At 47.3% G+C, this 23,023-nt stretch overlaps 1 protein-coding gene across 1 annotated transcript in view; it reads left to right on the forward strand.

Moving 5' to 3' along the window:
* Nucleotides 1-23,023, forward strand: part of TSPAN9 (tetraspanin 9) — a 73,747-nt gene that overhangs the window by 46,713 nt on the left and 4,011 nt on the right. The window contains exons 2-4 of the mRNA XM_056855600.1: nucleotides 17,833-18,024; nucleotides 19,646-19,720; nucleotides 22,402-22,503. Of these exons, the coding sequence (XP_056711578.1) occupies nucleotides 17,833-18,024; nucleotides 19,646-19,720; nucleotides 22,402-22,503 (369 nt within the window). The remainder of the gene's footprint in view (nucleotides 1-17,832; nucleotides 18,025-19,645; nucleotides 19,721-22,401; nucleotides 22,504-23,023) is intronic.

Genomic DNA, 23,023 nt, shown 5'->3' on the forward strand with positions numbered 1-23,023 from the left:
CAGCCAGGTGTTCAGCGAGCAAGGGAGAGACAGGGGTGGTGGGCGACGGGGAAGGGTTTGCGTTAGGATTGTTCTGGATAGTCTCTCGCTTTGATATTTGCTGCAGAAGTAACCCATAGTACACAGCCAAAAGCTCCTTGAAAAGACTCGCCTTCCTTCATCGTATTTCGATGCTGTTCGGTCCCTCTTGTTGCAACTGGCCGCTCACAAGATCAACAGAGGTTTGCTGCTGTAGCGCTACTGAACGCCTGCTGCCCTCTTTGCTGCGCTCCTGCCTCCCTTGTGCCCCCAAGTGGCTTCAATCGGAACTGCATTAGAAAAAAATTAAATGCATTCTGTGAACGCAGCAGGATTCTGGCTTCAGGGGTCCTCCGGCTGACTCAGGCCCCTAAATTTTAGTCCCCAGCCTACCCCAGCAGCTCTGACCAAGGGTCGCCAAGAAAGGCAGCACAGGAAAAACATGCACCTGCTTGTAATAAGTACCAACACAAGGGAGCGTTCTTACACATGACAATGAAGATTTGCTTCAGTTTTATGTAGCACTTCTGCTAAAATAATCTTCAGTATCCACAGAGCAGATAGAAGCTGCTCACTCCCACCTCCGGCCAGAATTATAAAGCCAACGTTCCAGTTACTAATTGGCCAGTATTTCTCTTGCTGTAACTCTTCATTGGTAATAAAGTTGATCATGGAGTTGGGGTTCAGTCTACTCAAAACAAGGCTGTACTCCCTTAAGGGACAGGTGTTTGCCCCCCTGGGGATTGTCTGGGTCTATAGCTCTACTGATGGGCCACTCAGGTGTCCTCCTCTGCATCACACAGCCGTAGCAGCTGGGGGGTCCTTCCGTCAGGGGGCACCGTCCACTTTCTGCAGGACGCTCTCTCTCCATAGGAGGCTACTTCTGAAGCCAATTCAGAAATTTAAATTGGTCCAAATGCTGCTGCTCAGACTGTGGGCAGGTATAGATTATACACAGGGTATTTTTTAAAATTCTGCATTGGCTGGCTGTGTTTCTGAACCCAATTTCAAAGAGCTTTTCCAGAAAACCATAGATGGAGTGGAACCCACCTTTCAGAGGGTCCACCTGCTTCCAAGCGTTTTTGCCGGTTGTTAATGTCTTTTGCGCCAACATTTCTGAGTTTGGGATGCCGGTGGAAGGTGTCTTCTTCACTCAGGCATTTGGGGCTGCTTTGGTTGCTTTGCTTCTTCATTCTCACAGATGGTTGCACCTGTTGGTCCCTGAAAAGCTTTTTGATTTTAAGGCAGTTTTTTGGGCTTCTGTCACAAATTGTTTGGCTGATCAGTTTCTCCTAATTCATGATTTTATAATATGGTTGGTTGATGGGCGGGGGTCTTCTGTTTTTATGCTACATTTTTATTATTTTTACTCCTAGTTAAATTGTGGAACTCCCTGCCCCAGGATGTGGTGATGGCTGCCAACTTGGAAGGCTTTAAGAGGGGAGAGGGCATGTTCTTGGGGGGGGGGGGATATCCATGGCTACTAGTCAAAATGGATACTAGTCATCTTGCATCCCTATTCTCTCCAGTATGAAAGGAGCATGCCTATTATATTAGGTGCTTTGGAACACAGGCAGGATAAATGCTTCTGCAGTCATCTTGTTTGTGGGCTTCCTAGAGGCACCCGGTTGGCCACTGAGTGAATAGACTGTTGGACTTGATGGATGTTGGTCTGATCCAGCAGGGCTTTTCTTAGGTTTTTATCTCTCCTATTTTATTAACTCAGTTTTATTGGTGCAATTTTTAATGATTGGTGTAAACCACTTTGGACAATACTCTTTCAAACAACCAGCGTGCATTTATGTAGATCTATACAGGAATCAAAATTTAGCTTTGGCATCCCTGCTCTTCCCTGTGGTTCATAAATGTTTCGCAGAGTACCCAGCACTGAAAGGGTTTTGTTGCCTGAGACCCTTCTGTTAATTCGACACTCTCCACATTTGAGTTACCCGCCCACAACCCGACAGACACACTGAGTGGATACCCGATTTGCCTCAACAAGTCTAAAGTAACTCTCCAGAACCTGGAGACATTTCAAAACTTGTGGACATTATATAAAAGAGACTCTAGATGGTGCTCTGCATGTCTTTCCTTCATGATTCCCAGTGGTTTTCCTTTGGTTCTGGCAGCCCTTGTTTCAAGTGTATTGAAGTCTCAGCTTTACACCCACCAACCAGCAGGCGCTTGGCTCACGACTAATTCTTCCTGGTCTGCAAATGGTTGGGATGTTCAGGAGGGCCTGGCCAGCTTTCTGGTTTCAGTCCGGGAGGGTCAGGCTGAGCATGGTGCTGGAGGGGCTCAGAGCTGGGGGCTTTAGCACAGAGTGTGCTGGCCTCAGCTTGGGCAGGGGCCGCTTGACAGTGTGGGGCGTGTGTCCGCTTGACCAGGCCCTCATGGTGAATGGCAGAGGGGTGCTCAGAAGCCCTTGGAACAGCCCCTTCCACCTCAGCTCCAGGCAGTTTTTCTGGAATGCCATGATGAGTATCCATCCTCACAGGGGCAGGAGGAGCAGCTTCTCTCACTCACCTGAGAAGGGAGAGACTTAAACACATTAGTTAGCCCCTTATAGTAGCTAAGCACAGTGTCATGTAACTGAGACAGGCCCTGTGGCAATGGTAAGGATGCAGGAACGTTCACTGGGCAGTCCGAGGCCCTTTCCAAAGGTGCCAAGTCAGAGCCACCGATTTTGTACAGCACCAGAGGGGAGGAGTGCTTTGGGCCACTTTAGATGAGTTCCAGAACACAGTTTAGAGAGTCTTCGTTTGATGTCAGAGTTCATTTGTTCCACTTGGGCACTTTGATGATGGTATGGGATGTGGAAGTTATACTGGATCTGGGGCACTCTGCAGACCTCTTGGAGTCCTTGGCCCACAAAGTGTCAATCGAGATCTGGGTAGATAGTCAGAGGCAAACCCCACCAAGGTACCAAGTCAGTCAGGAGTTTCTTTGCCACCACACCCACTGGCTATCCGGGAAATTGGCCTACCTTTACCATGCTGAAAATCCTGTGATGAAGGCAAGTCAATGAAGTGCATCTGGAGATGGGAAAAGGGATGGCGGCTTATAGGGTGGTGAAACTGAGGAACTTCCCCAGGTTGTCCAGGATTCTACCACTGGCATGTTGTGCATGTCATGCAGAAGTGGGCCACAACAGATGCAACGCCAGGAGCCCACCAGGGCCAACGGACGTCTGCTGCCATCCCCCCTTTCACTGAATGAGCCATACCGTGAGCCATTTTGGCAGAGAGGTGCAAAACAGTGCAGGGATCCAAGGGGCGGCCATCAGGGTATCTCTAGAGAGCATCAATGCCCAGTGCGCATCCTGCGTGTTGCCAGATGAGCTTCTCAGATTCCGACACGTGGCCCTGTAAAACAGCTCGGTCAAGGGAATGGGGGAGGAAGGGGTAGCAGAGGGGGTATCCTCACCGGCTATTGCCACAGGTTCAGCCAATGTGGCGTTTTTGGACACAGAATCCACACAGCCATTTTCAACACTGACCTCGTCAGAAATGACAGAATGGGCTTTACACCAGACAATAGAGAGAGTGGAAGGTAGAAGAAGAGCAGCTGGTAGATCAGTCATGAGAGCATGTTGACTGACCGGAGAGCCTGAAACTGTACGGAATCCCCGCTGCCGTCGGATTGTGCCAAAAGCGACAAACTCCAAAAACATAAAGGCTGTCTGCATGAATGTTAGCAGAAAGTGAGGCTGCTAGTCGACAGGCACGGGTGAGGACAATTAAGTCAGCAGCTTGGGCACTGCAGACAGGAATGGGTGCTGCCTCGATAACTCCCCGGTTGTTGCAAATGGCCTGTCCAGCACAAAGCCAACCAGTTGAATAGTGGAGGCAGGAGCCGTCTACGTAGGGTGAGACAGAGGCATCGGAGAGATCAGGACGAACAGAAAAAGTCTGAGAGATAAGTTCAGAGTAGCCATGAGGGTTGATGTCGTGGGGTTCCCCATCAGAGGAAAGTGGGAGTAAAGAAGTAGGGTTAAGGCCATTATAATGAATGTGGTTGTGTAAGCTCTAGTCCTGCGGCCCCAATAACAGTTCAGCAGACAACCAATCCACAAAAGCAGTTTTATTGGGTAGATCGACAGGTTTCAGAAGCCATATTCAAAAGGACACTAGTAAGGGTCAAAGGCAAGGTACACAGCATATATGGAAGAGCAAAAGGAGATAACTGGTTACCCAGGCAACCCCCCCCCCCTCCAGGAGGCAGGAAAGAGTACTTGGTGATTCCCACAGTATGGGAATCTATGAAGACTAAACACGGGACATAGACTGGCCTTGGACAGAATAGCACAACAGCACCTGGAAGCAGCACAATCGCACTACCGCATACCATCCTCATGGCCTGCTTCTGACAGGTTGATATTATCAGATGCTAAAAGCTGCTTATCATAGTGGGTTCAGTGAGTGGAGGAGAGGTGTTGGGTTTTGCTTTGCTCAAGGAGAGCTAGTACAGCATGGGGAATGGCGACAGGTAAGGGATGTCCCAGAACACTATTGTGAGCTTTCTCAGTGAGCAGGCCAGGGGCTGCCAAGGCCCTTAGGTGGGAGGGCAGCCAGGGGCCACAGAGTCTAAAGCAGAGCCGAAATGAGCAACGGGGCAGTAAGCATCGCCAGACAGCTGAGCTAGTACTCCAGTTGCCACACCTGACAATTCATGACGAAAAAAAACCAATGGCAGACCCTGAGCGGAGGAGGAAGCCAGAGCAACTTTCAGGGCAGAAAAGCAGAGGTGTGCTCATCCCCCCCATTGGTAATGGGTCCAGAGAGGAGTTGCAGGTAAGGAGGAGGAGGGGCTTGGCAATTTCAGCATGACAGTAGTTGGCTGCCCCCAGAAAACTGCAAAGCTGTCACTTGCTGTGGGGCAAAAACATCTCTCTTCTGAGAAGGTGCTCAGAAGAGAGATTTTTTGCCCCGTAGAAATGTTGTGACCTAAGTAGAGAACTGAAGCCTGACAACTTTAATTTCACCCGAGAACCCCTATGAACTCGTGCATGTAGGGCCTGCAGCACATAAACAGTATCAGTAACACATGCTTCTCTGGTGTGAGATCCAATATATTAGATCAAAACAGCCTTTGCAGGTAATACAAGATCATCTAGGTCTTTCTTTTAACATTGGGCATTAATTCATAGAATCATAGAGTTGGAAGTGACCACCAGGGTCATCTAGTCCAACCCCCTGCACAATGCAGGAAATTCACAACTACCCCCGCACACCCCCAGTGACCCCTACCCTGTGCCCAGAAGATGGCCAAGATTCCCTCCTTCTCATGATCTGCCTAAGGTCATAGAATCAGCATTGCTGACAGATGGCCATCTAGCCTCTGCTTAAAAACCTCCTGACAAGGAGAGCTCACCACCTCCCAAGGAAGCCTGTTCCGCTGAGGAATCTCAGAAATCCCAGGGGAGGTGAGTGGAAGTATACTGTTAACCTTTGGAAACAAAAGCAAACAAGTGGTAACCATCAGAGTGCAGAGTCTAATTGTAAAGAAGGTATCAGAAAGATCAAGGCATGAGAAACATTTGTCTGTGGGAGGGATCAAAGTAAGTATAGTTGCCAGATTGGAAACAAGGGCGTGCCAAGGAATTACACGGTCATTGATTTCCCAAAGATCTTGAACAAGACGATATAGAGGCTTTCCATCCTCAGAAACCTTACCAGGTTTTTAGACAGGCAGAAGAGGAGTGTTACAAGGAGAGTGAGTTTCCTTTAGGACCCCTTGATTCTACTTCAGGAGCGATGTCCTCTTCTGCCTCCCAAGGAAATTGTTACTGAGGCTCTGAAGCCTCCATCTGGGGGCCAATAAAATTAGACCTCCTGACGCAATCTTTACCAAACTCCGGTTGGTGTAAGGAGAGGCACCAGCAGCTGCACTGCAAATTCGGTGTCTGTACCTGAATCCCCCTCAAGCCCCGCAAAAAATTTCCATAGGGTTCAATTAATATATGTCAGACCAGAGAATCTCATGAGAGAAATTTCCTACAATAGCAAATAAGGGGAGAGTGTGGGAAAATATTTAGTTGCATTGAAACCTATGGGAAATCTTTTTTTAAACAAAACTTGTTTTATTATTATTTAATAATAGAAATAGAAAAAATATAGAAAATACAGAATAGAAAACATAATGTGCCTAAAAAGATACAAATTAACATACAATTGTCAAATATTGATACCTTAATGGAATTTGCTACAAAATATACTTTTAAGCTGAAATATTATAGCTACTTTCATGCATTCGTTTACTCTAAACTAACCCTGCATAACTTAACATCACTTCCTGTATGTTTTTAGATAGTTTTATATTTCAAAAAAAATACCTCATATATTCTATCTTTCTGTGGTTAACTCTAATCCTATATGTTAATTAATTCTAAATATTAAAAATTGTATAGAATATATAGGTTTAATTACACACAATTATAACTAATTCAATCAATTTAATCATATCTTAATTATGCTAGTTTACATAAAACTTCTACATTCATTATTCTTGATTAAAATTATTCGTATTAGCCCTGATATTTTGGCATAGAAATCATGTTCTCACCATATGCATGCACCCTCACACCAGATTTTGAGAAGTATATAAAAAAATGTAATCTCCATTTGTCTTGAAATTCTTTGCTTGGCCTTCTGTTCACGTATTCCGTCATTTTCACCATCCCCACATATTCTGCTATCTCGTCCTTCCATTCCTCTATTCCAGGACATTTCTCAGATTGCCTTGGTATCTCCTGTGTTCTGCATCCATTTCACCAGGCATGGCTTGTTCAAATTTGGTATCGTACTAAGTAACAATTTGTAAATCCTTCCCATGAGGAGCTCCTTGGGTTTCCCGATCAGATTTTCAAATTCAGTCTTCACTTATTCATTCTCTTGTTGGTGGGCAATCTTTTTTGAGTCTTGAGACTAATTTGGAAATATATTTGCCACTGCATTGAAAGTTTCTGGCTGCATTGAAACCTATGGGAAATCTTTGATGGGCTGGTGGGGGGGTTTAAGGTAGAGGCAATAAATTTGCAGTGGAAATGGCTTCAGGGTCAGAATTACCAGAAAATCTTTTAAAAGGAAGAAGAAGAAAAACTGGTTTTTATATGCCGACTATGACTTCAACCCCTTCAATATCCCACTCTCTCAGCCCGTCTGTATACGCTGAGGGAAAAGCGTTGGCCTGAGTGTATTTGCGAGGAGATTTATTTTCCTTCTCCTCCAGTCCCACACCAGTATTTACCTCAGAGAGAAATAGGACACAAGAGGCTTTTTAACTTAAACAGACAAAACAGGGAAGTTTATTGAACAGAACTCACAGAGATTGATTTGTAGGGAAAAGGCAGAATTGGAGGGAAAACTCAAAGTCAGATTTATATACACAAGATTACTTCAGAGAGATAGCTTAGAAGTTTTCTTCAATCAAGTTCCTTTCGTTCTTAGTTTCACGCTTAGTTCTGTCCCTCAGACTCTCAGACTCTGTCCCCGGCCCAGCTCACAGGAGCGAAGGAAGTCTGAGTCCCTCTCCCTCCTCAGAGAACTCACAGAAGTCTGGGGAAATATCCAAAATCCCTCTTCCAGTTCTCTCTGACTACCCCACCTCAGTGGCTGTGATCCTCCACACCTCCCTGCTACCGGAACGGCTCTACCTCAGAGACTCATTCCCCTTTGTGACCTGAGAATGGGCCCTCAGACTCGAACCCAGTTCTCACTTCTGTCACTCCCACAGGGGTTGTGTGTGTTTCAATAGCTTCGGCTTTAACAGAACCCCCTCGGGTTGACAGAGTACAGTCTGGCTTCTGCTCCGTTTCGCTACCAAGCTCAGAATCTATCACAGCCTCCTCCTCTCAGGCTGGGTCCCAAGCTTAGGACTCCTTTCACAGCCTCCTCCTACCCAGGCTGGATCCCAACCAAGCTTCGAATGCTTTCTCTGTCTCTCAGAGCTCAGGGTGTCAGCAGCTCTCTCTGGCTCCCCCCACTCTTGGTCTGTCAGCTCTTGCTGCAGATCAACCCCTTATCTGTCACACCAACTTTCTCTACCACTTAAGGAAGAATCAAACCGGCTTACAATCACCTTCCCTGTAACTGATATGCATGTTTTTAGTGACATTTGCCGTATTAATAAAAGAATCTGAATCACCTTCCCTTCCCACAACAGACACCCTGTGTGGTAGATGGGGCTGAGAGAACTCTAAAAGAACTGTGACTAGCCCAAGGTCACCCAGCTGACATCATGTGTAGGAACGGGGAAACCAACCCAGTTCACCAAATTAGCATCCGCTGCTCATGTGGAGGAGTCGGGAATCAAACCTGGTTCTCCAGATTAGAGTCCACTGCTTCAACAAGGCAATGGCTGTAATCCTGGAGGTGTTCTAGCTTTTGTTTACAAGCAGTTACTTCAGGACACTTTTTTTGGGGGGGCGGGGGGAACTGTTTTTACAGCTTCTGAAAGTTTTTCATGAATGTTAACATTTCCCCTTCCAGCATCTGCTTGGGGCCAGGCTGCCTGGGTAGTGGGAGCCTTCCGCTGGGCGGCTCCCACTACCTCCTAGAATTCCTCCTAGAATAATGTTAATGTCAGTCCATGCAGGATTATAAACAGAAAAATTTGCTGTAGGTTGTCATGGAATCCAGTAGTATTGTCCTGAAGCTTGGGGAACCTATTTGACCAATTAACTATGTCTCCAAAAGACCAGGGAACTTGAATTTGAATAGGACTCCCACCCTGATGGTTGGGATATTAACGGAGGGGGAAAGTAGAAATGGGGCTGCATTGCCATTCCGGAGCTCTTCCCAGGTCCTGAACTTGAATCCTAGAAGTGGGCATTGTCTGTTGTGCAAGTTTCTTGGTCTGTTTATTACTGAGAATTATGTTGAGGGGTCATCTTCTTCAGAACTAAATTTACCTTTTACAACCTCCCATTCATCAGATAGTGCAGGGTTAAAAACTTCATACTAGTTCCCTTTTACATCACTGACACAGATCTAGCTGGAAGCAGAAGAGGAGGTAGAGGGGGGAGGGGTGCTGGAAGACTTTCTCTGTGTCAGATACTTCTTCCAGGGTTGGGGGCAGTGGCCGTGGAGACTACAAGACTGCCTGAAGGGCTGGTGTTTGGAGAGCTCGAATATGTGCCCCTTGGAAGGCGCATACTCAGCCTGTGCTCCGCCAGCTGCACAGGCCCCAGATTGAGTACCGGATCAAGTTCAAGGTTCTGGTGCTTACCTTTAAACCAGGGGTGGGGAACCTTTTTTCTGTCAAGGGCCATTTGCAAATTTATAACATCGTTCGGGGGCCATACCAGGCGTAGATCTCCTGGTGGTGGTGGGGGGGGGGAGAAGCTAGGGTTGCCAGGTCCTCTTTGGGGGTGGAGCCTGAGGAGGGTGGGGTTTGGGGAGGAAGACTGCATAGCCATAGAGCCCAATGGCCAAAGTGGCCATTTTCTCCAGGGGAACTGATCTCTATTGGCTGGAGATCAGTTGTAATAGCAGGAGATCTGCAGCCGCCACCTGGAGGTTGGCAACCCTAGGGGAGGCTATGCAGAGAAGGGTACCTCTGCTCCCCCAGGTCTTCCCCCTCCTCCCAGGTGGGAGGACAGCCAGCGGTGGGCCCAGGCAACCGAGGTGCCAGGGGGGCGCAGCTTGTAGCTCCTTCTTCTAAAAGGAAGGAAGGAAGCAGGGAAAGCAGGAAAGAAAGAAGGAAAGAGAAAGAAAAGGGAAGAAGAGAAAAATAGAGAGGGGGAGAAAGAAAGAGACAGAAAAAGAGGAGAGAAAGAATAGGAGAGAGAGTGACAGAAAAAGGAAGAAAAGAGAGAAAACTGTTGTGCTTCGCCTTCCCCGCTTGGGGGAAACGTCTTTCTCCCTCTCCCCTCCTCTTGCCGATTGACAGGTGACAGTCGGGGAGAGGGGGTTTAAAGGGACCGCAGCGTTCCTGCACACTGTGGCTTCAGGGAGGGCCATGCTGAGCTGTGTTTCTGTGGCAGGGCCCTGGAGCCGAGAATGGCCGGACGTTCCCCATCCCTGCTCTAAACAGTCTGGGATCTCTGTATCTTCGGGGCCGCTTTCTCCAATATACCCCCAGAGAACTTCCTGCTCCTCAGGAAACCACTTACTAGTGGTCCCTGGCCCCAAGATTATCTGGCTGCCCTCGCCTGCCCTGACTCTCTGCCTAACGAGGTCCAGGTTCTGCGGGGCTTGACTCAGTTCTGCAGGCCCTGTGAGACAGAGATGCTCCACCAGGCATAGGGTTGAGGCAGCAACAGTTTAGTAGATCATCTGGCCTCCCCTTTTCCCCCTTCCCCTCCTCTCCTTTTTTCCTCCCCCCTTCTCTTTCCCTTCCCCCTTTTCCCTTCCCCCCCCCCGCTGGCTCTTTTCCTCTTTTCCTTCTCCTGGATCTCTTCTTGTCTTCTTGTCTAGTTATATATTGATCATTGGAAGCTGCCATGAGCCCAGCTTGGTTGGAAAAGGGCAGGGCATAAATTAAATTAAAATAAAATAAAAAAAATGAGTCTGCTCAGGAGGGAGGGGTGGTGAGCTAAGTCTGTGGGCCCCAGAGATCCAGAAGATCCTCTGTTTCGGATCCAGGAACAGGGAGGCAAGGGTACATAGGATTAAAAGGTGGGGGCTTTTTTTCCTTATCAAACTGAATACAAACATAAATGGATTTTTACAAACTGCCCCAGTTAATCTGGCTGCCAATACTTAAAAAAAAAAACTACCTTTAATACCAGCACTTTCTTAATCTGCTTCTGGCAGGAATAATCTCTGAAGAGGCCTCATCTCTGTGCAAGAGATGGAGGAACACCTCTTCCAAGGTGGTGGCTTTTCTTCTCTCTGGGAGAGACCCCAAACTACAGTTCCAGTGAGGGTCACAGTGGGACCGAGGCACAGGAGGCTCCTATAACCTACTGACAAGGTTGCCTTTCCCTCAAGATGGAATCCGTGGAGCTGGGGTGACTTAAAAAGGGCTGGGAGATGTCTAAGGCAGCATTGGCCAAAGCGTATTAAGTTGGTAAGCTGCCCGTACCTGAGCATTCTCTGCTGTGCCTCCCACCTGGTAGAATGGCCGGCCTGACAAGATCAAGAAAGCGCCCCACACTCCTGTCAGTCCGAAGAGTGTGCAAAACAGACATTTTCAGGAGGGCATTTTTATGAAGGGAAGAGTGATGTGGTGAAACAAAATCTTGCAAGTGTCTGGGTAGGGCTGTCGGGAAAAAAAATCGGTACAGTTCAGATTCGGCCGAATTCGGCCCTTGTGGGTTTGGTACGTGCCGAAGTCCGAACTCCCCCACTTCGGATCCGTTCAATTCGGCGGGAATTCAAAGTTCGGAAAAAAAATTCGGCCGAATAAAGCCATTAAAAACACAATCGCGCCTTTCCGCGGCTCTGGGGGGGCATTTTTGGGGTTAGAGGTCCCAAACTTTCAGCAGAGCTTCAAAGGACGTTTATTGAAAGACTCCCCAAGTTTTGTAAAGATTGGGTCAGGGGGGGCTGAGATATGGGCCCTGAAAGGGGTCCCCCCCACCCTTAATGTGCATCTCTCAGCAGAGCTTGCCGCCCACGCACAAAGCTCCCAGTCCCGACAACAGTTTGCAAAGCAACTCAACCTTGTAAAACAACACCTTTGCAACAGGGAAAAACCAGAAGACACACAACTGAAACCTCCCCCCTCAAACCAGGGAGCGAGAGACTCGAGGGGGAACACACACTCCAGGCAGAACCGACGACAGCCCCCTTTGGCTTCCCCCCCACCCACAGAAACTGCTCCCTCCCCACACACACACAGACTCTGCTTTCCCCCACACACACACACACACACATACACAGGAGAAAAATTATAGATTAAAGCCCCCAAAGGGGTCTTACTGTGGCTGTCTTCTGTTCCATCAAGAGGGGCTGAAGAGGACTTGTAATCCAAGATGATTCCAATTAGGCATGGCACATTTTGCTCTGGAGAGGCACAGGATCGGCTGATCCATTCATCCCAATAGGGGAAAGGGGAAAGGGGAAAGCCCATATCTCGAGACCCCCTGACCCAATGTTCACAAAACTTGGGGGGTATCTTAAGAACACTGGTCTGAAACTCAGCTCAAAGTTTGGGATCTGCACCCCCAAAAATGCGCCCCCTGCAGCCATGGAAAGAGAAAAGGGGGAGGCGATATTTCCGCCCCCACTGAACCCATCTTTACAAAACTTGGGTAGTATCTTAAGAATAATTGACTGAAGCTATGCTAAAAGTTTGGGGGCTATATCCCCAAAAAAGCGCCCCCTGCAGCCACATAAATGGAAAAGGGGGGGAGGGAAAAGGGGGAGAGCCCATATCTCGAGACCCCCTGACCCAATGTTTACAAAACTTGGGGGGTATCTTAAGAACACTGGTCTGAAACTCCGCTCAAAGTTTTGGATCTGTACCCCCAAAAATGCGCCCCCTGCAGCCATGGAAAGAAAAAGGGGGGAGCCCATATCTCGGGACCCCCTGACCCAATGTTTACAAAACTTGGGGGGTATCTTAAGAAGCTTCATCTGAAGCTCCAGTGAAAGTTTTGTGTCTGTACCCCCAAAAATACGCCCCCTGCAGCCACAGAAAGGAGCGAATGTGCACAAGCACCCCACACACACACACGAGGATTTCGCTCTCTCTCTCTCTCTCTCTCTCCCTGGCCGGGCCGCACATCAGCTGATTCCTCCAGTACTCAATCCTGACTGATTGGCCAGAAGAAGACCCAGCTTGGCCACCGATTGGCCGGGGGAGGAGAATGCTGCTTACTGACGGTTATGCTGCTTACTGACGGCCCCGAATTTGCCGAATTTATTCGCGAACTCCTGAACTCGCTGAATTCGGCCTCCCTGGTTGCCCGCCAGTTTTGAGTTTGGTTCCCCCCGAACTAAAAACCACCGAATCGGGAAATTCGGCTGATTTTCAGTTCGGGCCGAACCGAATTGACAGCCCTATGTCTGGGTGCATTTTAGGCAGCCCCCCCCCAATACTTTATTGTCTATTTGTAATCCTGTGTATTACAGCTGTGTAATCCTGTTTGTATTTCTCTGTTTTCTAACTGTAATCCAGTTTTATTGCATTATTTATTTATGTATTTACTGGTCTTTATTACATTGTTCTATCATTTAGACTTCTTTAATGAGATGCGAGCATTAAAATTGGCAGCTCTTGTATTGATTAGCGTAGTAGAATGCAATGCCGCAGAAGGATGACCGAGGCTCTTTCCCGAGGGGGGTGAGGAACCGCACCTTCTCTCCATCCTGCTTCATGTCTGGGGAGAGCCCAGGGGGACTCGAGGGTTCGGCCACCAGAGCCCACCATCACGCTTGTTGGTGCCGGGGTGCAGCCTCCGGTCCTGCCTCCCTAATCTCTTGTGGCAGAATGCTGGCGTGATGACCATCCGGGAGGAGCACGAGGTGGTCTCACTCTCTTCCTTAATCATTAGGCATCCCTGTGTTCTCCCAGGGGGATAAAAGAGAATGGCAGGTGGTCTTTTGTTCTGGAGCCCCCTGCCCTGCTCATGTCTTCCATCACATCCTCTCCAGTAATTCCTTCCAAGCACAATAATCCTGGACTCTTCCTACCATGTGTCAGTCCAGGCATTCCTTTCACCATCTGTCTTGCCCCATCTCATTAGAATTTGCTTGGGTTGAAATGAACATGCGGTGCTGTTGCTCAGTGTAACATCCCAGTACTGTCCCCTAGTAGAGTCTTTCCTGTTTCTCTTGTCAAGTGCAGCAGGATACCCTTATTTGCAGCTTAGGTGGTTGCTGCAACCAAAGAAGAAACAGCCTGTCCTGCCATCCTCAGAGATCTTTCTCAGTTTATATGACAAATAGCAGCACCTCTTTTCTCAAATAAACTTCCATTGATGCAAGAATAAAAAAATAGTTTGCTGCTATTTTGCAGACAGACTGTTTTGGAAGTAGATTCAAGTATCATAACTAAATAAAACCGGTTTGCTCTTTTGCTGCCCTTGACCCCAAGCTCTTTACTGCACGTTGTGGAGATGCATGCTTCTTCCCTCTACCCTATATCAAATACTTGCACAAGCTTGCTGGATACAAATTCTGCTAATGGCTTGCGCAAATGCAAACATGGGCTTCCAGTTGTACAAGGCTACGTGCATGAAACGAACGACACCTTTGAATACTCAGTTGGCCAGGTTGCAGGTCAGAATACAGATGGACCAGAATCCCTTAATGGCATGGTTGGGCTCAGATGCAAAGATTTCCAGGCATGCCAGCTGGAACCCTCACCATGTTCAGTGGAGTGGAGAAGCCAAGAGGGCTTCTGGCCTTCACAAAAACCTCCAGGCTGTATATTGCGGAAAGTCCACATGAAGAGGTCTGAAGAAACTGGGCCCATCTTCAGTACCTCATGATTCAGTTAGCAGAGGCATCCAGTACCAGAAGAATCCCAGTCCAACAGTGTCTCCGTTCCAGAAAAGTGAACCCAGGAAAAGTTTTCTGATCTGGAGTAATAGAGACTTATAAACCCATCTTAAGCCTCAGGTCAAAAAGGGTTTAGGGTGAGGACTAAAGCGTTATGCCAAGTCTGTCTCTGAGCTACACTGGTGTATCTGGAGATTTGATGGTAGCAAGTTGTGCTGGATTCACACCAGTTGAATGGGTCCACCAGCATAGCGGTGGGTAATACCGAGGGTGTAGTGTGGGCTGAACAGGACTTGGTTGTCCTCCTAACCCCCTGCTGCCATGTATTCGCCCATGACACAGGCATACTGTTACGTCAGTCAAAACCCTGGCAAAGCCTATAGAAGAAGAAGAGTTGGTTTTTATATGCTGACTTTCTCTACCACTTAAGGGAGAATCAAACCAGCTTACAATCACCTTCCCTTCCCACAACAGACACCCTGTGAGGTAGGTGGGCTTGAGAGTGTGTGAGTAGCCCAGAGTCACCCAGCTGGCTTCCTTCATGTTCACCAGATTAGGCTCCGCCGCTCATGTGGAGGAGTGGGGATTCAAACCCGGTTCTCCAGATCAGAGTCCACCGCTCCAAACCACTGCTCTTAACCACTACACCATGCTGGCTCTATAGAAGCCCACTATAGTGACAAATCAAATCCACCCGTGCCCATCCTCAAGGTCCAGCACAATTCAGGATGCTAACTAAATGAGCAACTAGTCACAGCCCTCTCTGGCAGCCAGTCACACAATACTCATAGCATCCATTCCCAGTCCTCTTAGCAGGATATAAACCCCAGCCAGGACACCCATAGCTCAGACAGGGCACACAACATGGGGCCCTGCTCTTGGGGGAATAGGAAACACACCTTTCTTGCTGCCTTCCACTTTTCCTAGCGTTATTGTCTTTTCCAGGGACTGTTGTCTTATCATAATGTGACCAAAGTATGATAGTCTCCGTTTAATCATTTTAGCTTCTAGGGAGAGTTCAGGCTTTATTTAATCTAGAACCCACTGATTTGTCTTTTTGGTGGTCCACAGCATCTGTAAAACTCTCCTCCAACACCACATTTCAGAGGGATCTACTTTCTTCCTTTCAACTTTCTTCATTGTCCAGCTTTCACACCCATACAAAGAAATGGGAAATACTATGGTATGAATGATCTTGATCTTGGTGGCCATTGACACATCCTTACACTTAAGAATCTTTTCTAGCTCCTTCATGGCTGCCCTCCCGAGTCTCCATCTCCTTCTGATTTCTTGGCTGCAGGTCTCCCTTTTGGTTGATGATGGAGCCAAGGAACAGAAATTATTGAACAATTTCAATTTCCTCAAGGTCCACCTTGAGTAATACTACAATAGTCATTACTTTTGACTTCTTGATGTTCAGCTGTGGCACTTTCTGTTTTAACCTTCATCAGTAGTCCTCTCAAGTCTTCTCTGTTTTCTGCCAGTAATGTGGTTTCATCTGCATATCTCAAATAGTTAATGTTCCCTCCACCAGTTGTCATTCCACCTTCACCTAAATCTAATCCAGTTTTCCTTATGATATGTTCTGCACACAGCTGGAGAGATAAGGAGATAAAATACATCCTTGACTGATACTTTTGCCAATTAGAAACCATTCTGTTTCTCCATATTCTGTTCTAACTGTAGCTTCGTGTCCAAAGTATAGGTTGCACATCAAAACAGTCAGATGCTGGGGGGGGCACACCCCCATTCCTTTTAAAACCAACCACAGCTTTTCATGATTCACACAGTCAAAAGCTGTAATCTGTGAAACACAAGCCGATTTTCTGAAATTCTCTCGTATGCTGCAATATTCATTGTAAATATGCAATATGAGCTCTAGTGCCTCTTCCTTTTCCGAATCCAGCTGGAACATCTGGCATTTCTTGTTCCATATATGGTAACAGTCTTTGTTGTAGGATTTTGAGCATCACTTTACTCACTTTAATGCAATGGCCTGATAGCTATTGCAGTCTTTGACATCTCCTGTTTTCAGAATTGGGATGTAAATTGACCATTTCCACCCTGTGGGCCCAGTGTTTTGTTTTCCATATTTGTTGGCATATTTTTGTTAAGAATTTGATGAATTCTGATTCTGTGGCTTGGAATAGCTCTGTTGATACTCCATTTACTCCTGGTGATTTGTTTCTCCAGATTGCTCTCAGTGCAGTGTTCACTTTCTAAAACGGTAGGTTCTTCTTCAAAATATTCTTCTTGAAAGGAATCTGTCATCTTTTCACCTCTTCTGTATAGTTCTTCAGTGTGTTGTTCCCATCTTTTCTTTATTTTGTCCTGTTCAGTTAATGTATTTCTGTGTTGATCTTTACGCCTGCCTAACCTTGTTTTACATTTCCCTTTGATTTCTTGGGTCTTGTGGAACAGATTTGGCAAAGCCCTCCTCAGTCTCTAGTATCCGGGATCCAAATATATCCTTCCTCTGTACGTGGAGACTCAGTGGAGCTCTCTTGGCTTATCCTTTATGAATTCGCCTAAATAAAGCCCTTAAACTGGTGGCTGTCACTGCTTTTTGTGAAAAAATATTGATATAAATTAATGATGTATTGCAAGACATACTGTCATCTGTCTGGAATCAACTTCAATCCAACTGGCTCCGAGCTCTAATGCTGAATACAGCAAGTGGCCCTGATCCCACCGTATTTATTTCTTCTTGGTTTTTGTGCGTTTGTCAATGGTTTTGTTTTACCACATTTTTGCTTCTCTCATTGTTGATTCTTTTGTATCACTTGCTCCATTAATATGCCATTTGTATGTCATTCCTCAACATTTCTGTGCTATTTTACACTATATTTCAGAACTTAGGGACCTGAAGGGATTTGGGGAGGGAGCGGGGGAGAATGCCATTCCCACCAAAGACTCCCTCTGGGGGTTTTAGTTTCTCACCAGGGAGAAACTCCATTGGATAAAACCAAACTGATTTAAAAATGCAGCTTCATCTCTATGGCTGAGATGCTTTTACCCCTTTTTCCCCTTCCCCTGACTCCTCCATGCTCTTCAGATGCTTACATGTATCAACCTTTCCTCTGCCCTACGCAGTTATCTTGAGTTGTACCAACCTTGAATGACCGGAGACTGACATTTGCGCACTCCTGCACGTGCTCTTCTGTTCAACACTGTCTCTGGATGGGCAGTTGTCGTGCTGCCTCCCTACAGATGATCATTTGAAACACGAGAGCTGGTGTGATCCCTCTCGCCTGACTAGGGGTGGGGGTGGGAATCAAGGATTTCCAGTTCCGGGTTCCAATCACCTGTCAACCAGAGAGCTAAACGCTTGCCACTTTCATTTCTACCCCTGCCCAGGCTGCCAAAGACGAGCCCTATCCTGTTTGTTAATGGTGTCTTTCCTCTCTGTCTTTCTTTTCAGCTATGTGGCTGTGGCCTCCTGGGGGTCGGAATATGGCTGTCGGTGTCGCAAGGAAACTTTGCCACGTTCTCTCCCAGCTTCCCGTCACTGTCAGCGGCCAACCTGGTCATTGCTCTTGGTGCTATCATCATGGTGACGGGCTTCTTGGGCTGTTTGGGTGCTATCAAGGAAAACAAGTGCCTCCTCCTCAGTGTAAGTTGGCCAAGCAGGCAACATGGGTTGCTCCAGCAGGCTTCCTGCAAGGCCCTTGTGACGTATTTTTCTCTCAGGCCCCTGCCTTTCAAGCTCTGTCCCCCTGCCAAGCCGGCCGTGGCAAAGGCCCGCTGGCCTTCCCTTAGAGCTTGGAACCCTGGAGGAGACAGGTTTCCCGGGACTATTTATGTCTCACTCACCCACAGAGGATTTTTATGATGAATTGAAGGCGTCAGAGTTATTCTGTCTGCTGGGGAGTATATGCCGCTGTCTTGCAGTGTTTGTTTTCCCATTGTCAGGGGTGGCTGGACTTAGTCCAGAGGACATGCCGGGAAGCACACCAGGATTTTTGCTATTCCATTTTGGTTTTGCTTGCCCAGGGCATTGAAGGGCCAACCACTGGGAACCTTACGAAACACTACGCTTACATTGCTGCAGGAAGTACCGATGAAACAAGTCACATCCTGAGCACCTGAAGTCTTGAAATACGTGCATGTGGGAAACCTGATGGGCCCAAGGCGTCTCCAACACACATACACGGTGCCCAATGTGTATGTCACTTCCAGATGGTATTTGCTGCCCCAAACAACCATGTTTCTTGCAGCAATCCTAAAATACATATTTAGCCATTCCACTAACCACTGTGGATTCAGCAGACACCTCTCACATATATTTCAGGCATAATCCATCAATTGTAAGAGCTAGAAACCTGCCTTTTGAAAGAAAGTTGGGATTCTCAGGAGATTAAATTCTGTGCCTACGATCACATTTTTCTTGCCTTCGCAAGAAACAGTGGTAGACAATGCAGAATATACACCCCGTAGAGAAGGTGAAAGGGCAAAAGCACCAGAGCTACTCAGACGTGGTCCCACATGCATAGCCAAGGGGCAGCCACCGGCAGTCTCTCTTGTGGCAAAATAAAACAGAGCCAAGCAGCCCCTGAAAGACAAACAACGTTTATTCCAATATGAGATATTGTGGGTCACAGCCCACTTCTTCAGATAGATAAATTGTACTGGGGAATCCTATGGGGAAGGTTGATTTATGATGGGGCTCACCACCCCCACCACCACCCCCAGCCTTCCTACAGTAGCTCCTCCTCCCCACCCCACACATCACTCGAGAGACTCATGATATCACTCATACCAAGCCTTGACCTCCCCACCTTCCCCATAAGATAGCCCAGTACAGTTTCCCTTCACACACTCGTCTGAAGAAGTGAACTGTGGCTCAAGAAAGCTCATATTGAAATAAATGTTGTTAGTCTTTAAGATGCTACAGGGCTTTTATTTTATATGTTTAGGTCTTCATTAAGTAAAAAAAAAATCATAAATCAGATAAAATTAAAAACCCAAAACATTCACATAATGGCAAAAGAACAGTGTTTGGGAATTTATACAGAAAATGTCAGAAGACACGAGAAAGGGGCAATATGTCAGCTGCTGCAGACATAAATTTTACTCAAAAGGATCTTTTCAGTGTCACGTGATGTTTTCATTGCTGTTTTTATTGCAATGGCTCACAATTCCTTATTCCGTGCTGCTGCCATTTAAGTGAGGCGCCCTCCGGCCTCTCTCTCCTTCTCGGATTGTAATCTTTGTCCCTTGCCCTTTTCTTCCAGTTCTTCATTGTTTTGCTGATCATCCTCCTGGCTGAGCTAATATTGCTCATTTTGTTCTTCGTTTATATGGACAAGGTAAGCCTGTGTGCAGGAGGTCAGAAGGGAAGCTGTTTCTTTCACTCCCATCCCAAGGAAAAAAACTGCTTATTTCCCCCACCAACCACTGGCACCAGGTCAAGGAAGATATGGAAGGCAGGCAGATGAGAAAGGCAGCTTCAGTGGAAGAGGCAAGCCTGTCAGCGGATACTGTACGGTATACTAAAATACGATATAGCCTTTGAGTTAGCCAAGAGCAAGGCGGGAGGGAAACTTACAACTACCTAAAGACCTTCTCTGTCCAGCCTGCGAACCCTGGGGGGTGGGGGGGCTTTTTTTCCAGGTGCGCATCCTATTTTGCATCACTTCCTACCTGATCCTTCTAACTGAACAAGCCGGGGACTAAACCCAGAGACTTCTGCGTGTCCAGGAGAGGCTGTGCCTCCGAGCCACGGCCCCGCAGTGCAATGGCTCCCTCGTTGCACTGTGCAGACTTGCCCTGTGTGGAAGACAATGACCGCTCCCACCATACAAGTTATTTGCCCTGGGATCAATGCTGTTGGGAAGGTCCCCCCCACCTCCAAGCACCCTCATGGCATTGTGGTGTGTTCGTGCACCCGCTGGATTTTCCTGAGCTTTTCTGTGATCATTCTGAACCCAGTATTGCAGCCAAGTTTTGGGAAAGATGATAGCAAAGCCTGGACAAAGGCCTGTTGTATGTGCAGGAAAATTTACGTTTTCCAGGTCCCACCAACATGGCTGCCCCAGTCCCTCGTGGTGTCTGTTTCCCCCCTGACAGCAAGGGGGCTTTGTATTTTTTTTAATATTGTTGTATCACTATAATGTTATAACAGTCTGTGCATCAGGTTCTCTGAACTCCCAGCTTTCATTTAAAATAAAAGCAAGTCCCCTTTCATTGCGAAGATGTCTTTCCCCCTTACATCTCTGCAGCAAAAGGAACTAGATACTTACTTTTTAAAAATCAAAACTGGGAATTCAGAGAACCCAAGATACTGAGTGTATGAAGATTACAAATAATATAACGCTATTAAATTGCCAGTTTTTTTAAAAAAAAACCTGAAAAGGCCTTCGTAGTGCGGAGGGGAACAACTGGGAGTGGGGGCTGCCAGAGACGAGGGCAGAGGGATGCATGGAAGCCTGGCAGGTGGAAGCCTGGCAGGTAGTCACCACACGCCGTCAGCCCCCACGGCAGCAACAAGGAAATCTGCAGACCTGCCCCCCATGTGGAAAACGCCAATGCCAGCAACAGCTGAGGAGGAAAATTTGTTAAGCCGATACCCTGTAACAAAGTACGGCAGGGGGGAGGAAAGTAGACATCTGTAACAGTAACCTTTCAGGCATGAAGTCTCTCCCCCCCTTCCTTACCTGTGTGGGGTGCACTGCCCATTCCTACTGGGGTTTCATGTCCTGAGCTGGAGTCCCTGGGAGGGTCCCGAGAAGAAGAGCGTTTGCGGGCTGATCTTCCTACGCATGTTATGAGCCCAAAGGTGAGCCCTTTTTGTGAAAGGCATCTCCAGGGTGTCCGTATTCCTGCTTGCGTGTCCTCCCTTGGCGCATCACAATGCCAGAGAGAGAGAGAGAGAGCAAGGGAGAGCGCTCCGTGCCGTGCATCCTGTCCTGGGGGATTCCATCATGGGTTTTTTTGTGTGCTGCAGTGGGTGAGCTGGACTCCTCTGCTGCTCCTGTGTGGCTGGGTGGGTAGGCAGGACAGGCAGGCCATTTATGCATGGGGGGGGGGGGTTATGCCGTTCAACAGCGGTAAATCGAAGGCAAAACCTCCCATGCATCAGAAAGCTCCGTTTCCCCTCCCACTGAGTTTTCCTCCCATTTCTGCTTATTCCATCTCTTCTGCGACACCACGCCAGCACTAGACGTGGGACTCTGAGCCAACAATACTCATGACCCCAACTAAAGCCCCAGTCCTCTCCTGACATACCACTGACAAACCACAGTGGATGCACGTGCAATCCATTTTGATTTTTCTCCATACATACGTTGAGTGATTCTCATGTTGCATTCATTGCATGTAAAGTGAGGCTGGGTTGGCTCTTCCTTACCAGCTGGTGTCTGCACATTGTGCATGTGTTCACTGTGACATATGAGCAGGGCTGGTGCATTGTGGCTACACTGGTGAGACATCATTCTGGTCTGGCGATGATGTCACATGCACATCGGCCGCTGTATCTTCACGTTTCCCCAGTAAGGGGGATTTATTTGAAATCAGAGATTTCTTTACCTTTTATGGGAGGCACATTTTTATTTGTTGCATTTTTTCATCCCACTCACATATTGAGCTAACACCTAGTGAGAGACCAGCCCCAATAAGCCAAGTAAAAGTATAAATGTGGCCCTCCCCAGTGTAGGTAACACTGCATACACAGCACTGCTGGTTCCTGGAAGGATGCTGGTAAACATACGGGCAACACCTCTCTTTATCGAAATGTACGTTGAAGGAGTTGTTTTCTTCGATGCTTATAGCCGTGAGAATTGTGTGACCCTCTCCCCCCTCCCCTGCCAGTATGTGATCAGCTTTCAGAATGACTGCCAATATGTGGCAGGCGTTTGTTTCCTATAAATGTCCCTCAGTTTCCAGAACGGAGAGGAGATATATTTCCCCAAAAACTGTAGCAAAGCAGAGCATCTATCAGTATTTAAAACTGTAACATAACCTTACTAACCTTGTTTATCTGTATGAACAGGTCAGTGAAAATGCAAAGGAGGATTTGAAAGAAGGGCTCAAGCTGTATAACACAGACAATAATGTTGGACTGAAGAATGCTTGGAATATCATTCAGGCAGAGGTAAAGACACTGGCGTATTATTTTTGTAAAGTCTGGAACAAAAAAAAGTTCTGTCCCATGAAATGTGCTTATGGGCTCTCCCCCTCCCCTAATGTTCCACAGAAAGGTCCCTGCTCACCATCACACAGCCTCACTGGAGCTGTTTGAGTGAACTTCCCCTTCCATGAACTTGGAGCCTTTCTGCTTACTATGTACTTTAAAAGGAAATGGAACAATCTTTTGGAATAAATGCTGTTCCTTCACATTGTATACCACGACATGTCTTTCTTTAATGTGGGAGCCAATGAAAACCTTGTATGATGTTTCCACACATTTCTGAACTCTCAAGCAACACTAATATGAGCAACATCAGAACAACGTCATTTGCCTTGACGTGGCCTCTGTACAGGGGAATAGGTGATACAGCTGTCAACACACAGCTGGCAGGAAAGAAGGCAGGAGAACGCTGCTGCCGTCGTCTTGTTGTGGGCTTCCTGGAGGCACCTGGTTGGCCACTGTGTGAACAGACTGCTGGATTTGG

Source organism: Euleptes europaea, chromosome 9, assembly GCF_029931775.1.
Source record: "Euleptes europaea isolate rEulEur1 chromosome 9, rEulEur1.hap1, whole genome shotgun sequence".
Taxonomy (NCBI): domain Eukaryota; kingdom Metazoa; phylum Chordata; class Lepidosauria; order Squamata; family Sphaerodactylidae; genus Euleptes; species Euleptes europaea.